At 39.5% G+C, this 7302-nt stretch overlaps 1 protein-coding gene across 2 annotated transcripts in view; it reads right to left on the bottom strand.

The window, feature by feature from the left end:
- Nucleotides 1–666: 666 nt before the first annotated feature.
- The window catches only part of CTPS2 (CTP synthase 2), a 62703-nt gene continuing 56067 nt past the window's right edge, over nucleotides 667–7302 (bottom strand). The window contains exons 18-20 of one of the 2 annotated variants that reach the window (XM_017728472.1): nucleotides 5746–5751; nucleotides 3916–4026; nucleotides 667–2242 (exon numbers count right to left, since the gene is read on the bottom strand). In XM_017728472.1, coding sequence (XP_017583961.1) covers nucleotides 3957–4026; nucleotides 5746–5751 — 76 coding nt within the window. In that variant the 3' untranslated portion in view covers nucleotides 667–2242; nucleotides 3916–3956. The remainder of the gene's footprint in view (nucleotides 2243–3915; nucleotides 4027–5745; nucleotides 5752–7302) is intronic. The other variant, XM_008629260.2, reaches the window with a different exon arrangement.

Here is a 7302-nt window from a genome sequence, read left to right as displayed (position 1 = left end):
GAGAAGTATGCCAGAGTCCCATGAATCTCGGGTCACAGAAAGTCTTCTTTGGTACTACTCTGAATCAACAGTCACACTCTGATATTAATACAGCTTCAGAAAAACAGCAACCTAATGCAGCATCTGGCCCACCCTCTCACAAGAACTGCCTGGTGAGGAATAGTCTGTTTGGTCAAGCAAATCCTCCTCAATAGATCCAACCTCTGCAGGCATTAAACCCTAGCACATGAAGGTTATCTCTGAGCAGGTAAATAAGGGAAGGAGGAGTGGACGCATACAAAAGATCCAAAAGGACCTGAGGTCTGGTGCACAACAGTTGTTGTGGGAAATCAATCACATGTAGTAAGACAGGTTGCTCCAAAACTGCACTATTTCTCCAAATTGCAAATCTATACGCAGGCAACAAGCAACATGTTCCAAAGGTAGCAAAAGCGATATTCAAACAAAAAGAAACCTCAGCTCCAGGGTAGGACATGATAAGTACGTTAGGCAGGTGTTAAAGGACCCCACCTGTAAAGCTGACAGTGAAACAGGAACCCATGCTGCTGAGATGCAATACTTGACTGGAGATACTCACTTTCTCACAGACAATAAAACTGGGACATGATTAAATGATGAATTCTCTCCTTAACACCACAGTTCACAAATGGCACCATGATTCTTTAGTAGATACCCAAACACTTCCGAATAACACCATTTATTGAAAATGTTTTGAAAATACATTTGCACATTACAGACAATCTTAGGAAATCCTTCACTTTTCACAAAGCAGTGGCCAGTGTCTCTCATGGGGGAAGACATACAGTGACACCAATTCTGCTGTCAGTACTTCTAAGGCACATATTCACGAACTACTTGAGGAAAGTGCTGCCATAAAAATACATTTTGTTTCATTACCATTAAAGCTTCTTTTAGTGAAGAGACAAATTTACTGTGTAACCTGAGATTTTCGAGAGCAATGCACAGCCCTCAAACTCGCTGTTTTACAAAGCTGTAATAATGAACATGGTGCTTTTTATTTTTGTGCAGATACTGACTTTTGATGAATTAAAGAAGCCACTTTGCCCAAAACCAAAATGAAACACAATGGTCAAAATTCAGAATTTTTCTGTAAAGTATGTTCCAAGCATCTGGAGCCCATCAGTTCAGCTGATGTGACACGTTTGATGATGCCCCACTGCTGATGGGATCCAGCCTTACACCTAGAACAGCACCTCTCACCTTACTCTTCTGTCCCAGTGGCTCAGGCTCCAGCCCTGGTTTGCAGGGCTGCCTGCAGTTGTGATGCAGTGGAATAACCTGTGATTTCTAAATTAAAATACATCGTTCCAATCTACAGGGGAATAAGTGCCACGACGATGGAGTGGTCACAGGATGCAGGAAAACAAGGGTGAACCTTACTTAATTTGCTTCATACATATTTACTGCAATTAACTAAGTGTGGCACAGCTGGAGCCCAGATAACACCCCAGGGTTATGATTGGTTTTTCTACGACTTTCACACAAGTGTTCAAACTAGAGTTTAACATATGAACATATTTACTTTCTCTCTTACAAAACACAAATACAAAACCACCTTCTAATATCACTTCTGTAATTTTTGTAGGTCAGAATTACGTTCAGTATTATCAGGCTTCCAGGAGAAATAGAGCAAATGAATTTATATGAAATTAAATTGCTTATCAAAACAAAGTGAAAAATTTCGTATCCAACATTAATTATTATAATCACAAAGAGCTGAAATACAGCAACCATTTTTCATTTGTACATATTGAACAGCAAATAAAGTAAACAATATATATACAAGCTTAATAGGGAAAAAAACCTGAAACAGTTTTCTACTGCTCAAGAATACGACAATCTTCCCTTAAATGTTTTAGTGCATTCCCCCTCATTCCCAAGAACTAATGCATTTTGTCTTCCTGTTCTAAGGCAAACTGAAACCAGTCAAATTTTCCTTCAAATCAAGAACAGCTGTGAACCAGAGAATTGATACATATTCACCTGAGATCACTCTGAAATACAGGACAAGATGAATGATGATTAACAGCTAAGGTGCACAACTGTTTGGTAACTTTTGAAGAGAAACAGCATTTATACAGAACAGTTTTTGCTACAGAACAGTAAAACTGTCATCTGTAATGAGAATTATTGAAAACAGTAGACGAAGAAACAGTATGAGGACTGCAAGCATCTTACTCTTCTACTTTTGTCTATTCAACATTGTCCTGTTCCCAAGTTTCTGTAACATAAAAAGAGGGAGAGGAAGGAAAAATCAATGCAAAAAAAAAATCAATTATTAAAACTATTTCATCTGTAACTCAGTTTATTTCATGCCTTTGTAATTTTCACTCAAATTTGTTGACTGATTTCAAAGTAGTCCTATGTAAATAGCACAAGTAGTTGCATTTCATCTGGATCAAACAGCAAAAAGCAAAACCATGAAGCTAAATGCAGTCTACATGTGTATCCAGCTCTGATTAATGGGTAGAATTAATCACGAGATAAAAATAAATGAGACAATGCTTCTCTCATTCTTTTATATCTGGATTTAGTTATTTAATCCTTTCTAGAGTAATTCTGTTGAATACAATTGGTATCCACTAGTGACATGTTCCAACAAAATCAGCTTGGCTACTGATAACCATTTAAAAGCATCACAACAGTACATTCATCCAAGCACTGAGCAAGTCACTCTGAGACTGTAAACAGAGAACTACCATTCATAAATTCCATTGAGGGAAGCAAGGGCTTTTCCAGAGGGACTATTCTGTACCTTGTGTTGCTCTCAAGAAACAGAACCATTGTGATATTTGGACATGGGAAGGATAACATTTTGTCTACTTATTTATTGGTTATTTTGGGACAGGCATCAGTACTGTATGTACATGTACCAGGTCATTAACTCATTTAACATTCTGTTCTTCACTCTCATAGTTTGGGGATGGATAATTATCTGTAACACATGGTACAAGAGAGCGAAAAAATTCAATTGAAAATCACAGAAGAAACCCATGCTGCATCTAAGGACTGAACTCCAATTTCTAGTATCTCATGCCACTACTTTGATCAGGAGACCATCAGGAAGAAATGCATCATTCATATGTAGCCTTAATTGTCTGCTTGGCACAGCTGCTTAGCATCTACACCATGTGAAACATAATCAGAGGGGAAAGCTGTGCCCTCCTTACAGAAGTGCTCAGAAATACTGAGAAGCTGAATGAGTGCCATACCAGCCCCAGCTCTGACGAATCTGCATAGGAAAAATAAAGTAAGACTAAGTTTCAAGTCCAGATCCTGCAGAGATCAGGTGTCTCACAGGAAATACAACCTCCAAATTGAAAGGAAATGTATTACTACCATGCTTACAGGTGAATAAACAACCAATCCAACACCACTCTGGCAAAGCCTATGGCAAACAAAGCTACAATTTTATAAAACTTGTTTGTATCTCTATCACTGCAGATTAAAACCAAGCATTTATGTTGGGATGTCTTTGTGGTATCAATGCATCAGATGTAATTACAGGTGAATATTAATGCAAAATTCAAAGTCATCTCTATATAGTGTACTTGAAGTGAATCCAACTTGTAAACTGAAGACATGAACTGTCCCTGTTCTCCCCCCCATAATTTAAAAATGTATTTTTAATGTATTTTCAAACTCTAACACATCTTGGTTTTGTACAGCATCCTACATATAAGATGTACCCAAAACACTTAGCAGATTTTAGCACCTCAATTGCAGATTTAAGCAGCAGAAACAAAAACAATTAAATGCTACAGACAAGAAAGAAGACATAAGCTCTCAGATGGGACTTTAAACAAAATTACAAGAATTAAGTCAACTTTATCTCCTGTTTTAAGTCTAGAATAAATCAGTGTCATAAAGGAGTACCAAAACATTTCAGCTTACCTCAATAGCATCATCCATTTCTGTGCTCTCATACAATCATTTCAGCTTGTGTCAGAATAAGGAAACTCTTTTTCTGGAGAGCTGTCATCGCTTAGGTCACTGTAGCTGTCACTGTTGGAACCAATAAGAATTCAGAAGGATCTAAACCAAATATTTTATTACAAGCCCTCCAACCCATTATGCATATGAAAAACACTTTCCTCAAATGCAACCCATTTCCAGAAAACTTTTTTAAGCTCATGCTTGAAGTACGGTATTTTAGAACACCTTCCTCTAAAGGAATGGGGTGAAGTTTGGAGTTTAAGACCTGATGCGAAAGAATGTTCTACCTAATAAATAGTATGTTCAATTTCTTTTTGCTTGGCTCCTGTACTTTCGTTCTCCATTTTGCTGGTACTGTGTGTCTATGATTATGGTTAACAACATAGAGAATAACAGGTATTCAGAGCTAAAATAAAAGGAATTTCTCCCTTATGGTAAAGAAAATCATTGTTTTAACAAAAAAAAAGTTAAGACAACTTTATTAGCTCAGAATTCTTCAATTTACACTTAAATTATAATTCTTGATCTTCTAGTCAGAATTCAAATAATTTTCATTGCACCAAGCAATATCCTGACAGCTTTTCTAGAGGTTTTATTCCTTTTCGCTGTGTCCTGCAAGAAGCAGACTGGTTTTCACAGACCAAACTGCCATGCAAGTGATTGTTTTGTAAGCAGCGAGAACAAGGAAACTGTGAAGAACAGGAACACCACAGTGACTGAGAGAAAGAAGTGCCCACAAACCACATTTTCAGTCAGTATGATGTTTATTGGATCTCCAAGTTTATCTTAAACCCAAGTGCACTTCAGAAGTGCCTCCAGCCTCAACCCCTTCCTACTATACTAAACTTCTACAGTCTGCTTCCCAGATACTTGAATTTCCCCAGATGAGAAGCCAGCAAAGGGAGCCCAGGAAACTGACAAATACATTTGAGCAGCAGTAATTCTGGTCAGTCCTGTGACCCTTCAGAGCACATGGTTATTAGCACAGTACAGGTGGGGATCTCAGACCTCATTTGTGTGGGAACATTGTGACAGCCTTGGGTACCAACTCTACTGCACATCTGTCTTGTCACATCTCCCTTTCACCACACACCCCTTCATCCTCCAGACAACAGGAGCCCACTCATGTCGAGTTCTCCATCTCTGGGGATCTCCTACTGAGACATCAAGCACATGACCCACGCAGACAGAGCCTTATCATTGGATCCCAGTGACTGCCTGCTGGGTAGTGCTTCAAGGGAGCCATGCAGCCCCACAGCTGGAGATCTTTGATCGAGACTGCACTGTGGAACAGTGAACAAACTGCACTCAGCTACTCTGGTGCTTGTTACTGAGCACTGCTTGGTAGCCTGAATTTCACCCCCTCTTCTTTGAGAGAAAAGGAAAACCAAAGAAAGAATAGGTAAAAAACCAGACACTTAAACAGAGTGGAACAGGAGAAATGGCACCAACAGTCACCTTGTTTAATTTCTACTTCTGTTAGGAAAGTCTCCCACAGTTACAGCAAGTCACTGTACCAAATTTGTGTAAAACAACACAGATATTCTGGCTGTCCTAACATTAAGACTTTGTCTACAGCACTCTGCCCTTTCTCTGCATGCCACACACACTGTTGATGTGGTTCTTATAAAGAGTGTGTCATATCAGGCTAGTGTGAAATGCTCAATTTGATCATTTCACCAGCTGGTGATCAATTACACAGTTCAAGTGAGGAAAGTGTTGTTAACAGTATGATCAAGCAGGCCAGATGCACACAGACAAACACAACATCACCAATGTTCTACTTACTTTTTTCTGAAAGTATCCATGGAAACAGGGAACAAAAATTCAGTATTATTAAAACAGTTTTGCATTTTCACATCACAGCAAAATAGCAAATACTGTCCACAGAACAGAGTAAAACCAATTGTAGAGAACTGCATAATCTTATGACAGCCCTGATTTAAGTCCAAAGTCTTCAGAGAACTTCTCTTTTTTAATTAGCTCTGCTGTCCACTGGCAATAGCAGCCCAAAAACATGCCAGAGCTCTGTATACAACACAGTATGGGAATCAGATGTTCAAGTAAAAGTGCCCATGGACCAGTGAGGTGAGTGGAGAACTGCCAAGCTTCATCTCCTGGAGGCAGTAAGGCGCTGATCCCCACCCAGCACTCTCATCACACGTCCTCCCCCACTCAATGACACAGGTTTTAGAGAATTTGCCCACAGAAGCAGTCATACAGCCTGGATTCCTCTGTGATTTCACTGACTTACCACCCCAACTTCCTAAGCCTATTTTCAGTTTGCCGAAGCTGAGGCTCACTTGGCCACTAGCACAGAGGCTGAAACACTTACTCAGCTGGTGACAATTTTGCTCCTGTTCCTACACTGCCCAATTTCTGTACAAGATCTGACACCACATCCCAGAGAAGAGCTGTCATCATCACATTCTTGATTTCTGCAGTAGTACCTCACAGTCTCCCCTACTTTAGGGCTGCTCTATGGGGTGTAAGTCTCACAAGCAGGCCACAGGGCAAAAAAGGTAGGGGAAATACCCAGGTTAGGATCAGCCCTTGGGCTTCAGAATCAGGTAGCTGTCAGTCTCTCAGTTTCAGCTGCTTGAATGATATCTCTAAGCACACCCAGAACCTGTGGCATCATCTTAAAAATAACAACTTGGACCCCAAGGAAACCAGAACTTCAAGAGTTAAGCTGCCAGTGGACTTGAAATCAAAGAGGGACTTGTGAAACTTGGCATACCTACATCTGTGTGTTACAGCTTCAAACCAGCACTGGTGTCAAGTTTCTAAGATTTATTCTGATGTCAAACATATTAAACTCACGTAATCTGAAGGAAAACGGCAGGTGGCATTAACCATAAACAAGCCATCTTTTCTCTTTGGAATAAAAATGTGTACTTTGTTCCAAATTACAATGAGTTGTATACAGATACTAAACACAAAACCCAAATCGATGCTTCGTGCTCACAGTTGGTAATATTAAGTTACCTTTAAATCTGCTTGCTGTGAAAGTGGTAGGGGTGAGAAATCAAATAGACCCAGCTTCCCTTTATGAAATTCTTTTTCACACTGAGCCAACTACTGAAGAAATATACTTACATTTGCTTCAGCAAGTTTTCTCTCAGTTTGTGTTCAAATAAATTATCTTTGGCAGGAGCCTGACACCCACTTCATTTTATTTGTGACAATTCTTACAACAGTGGACTCCAACAAAAAGAAGCTGCTGAGCATATTTGAGGCCACCAGTCCTAAAACCTAACCCAAATGGGTTGGTTTTTTTGGTGGTTTGTTTTTTTTGTTTGTTTTTTTTTTTTTGGGGGGGGGGGGGGGGGTGTTTTTTTTTGG

Source organism: Corvus brachyrhynchos, unplaced genomic scaffold (genome assembly GCF_000691975.1).
Source record: "Corvus brachyrhynchos isolate BGI_N302 unplaced genomic scaffold, ASM69197v1 scaffold11, whole genome shotgun sequence".
Lineage (NCBI taxonomy): Eukaryota > Metazoa > Chordata > Aves > Passeriformes > Corvidae > Corvus > Corvus brachyrhynchos.
The sequence above is the reverse complement of the archived record's forward strand: the minus strand, read 5'-3'. Positions and strand labels throughout refer to the sequence as shown.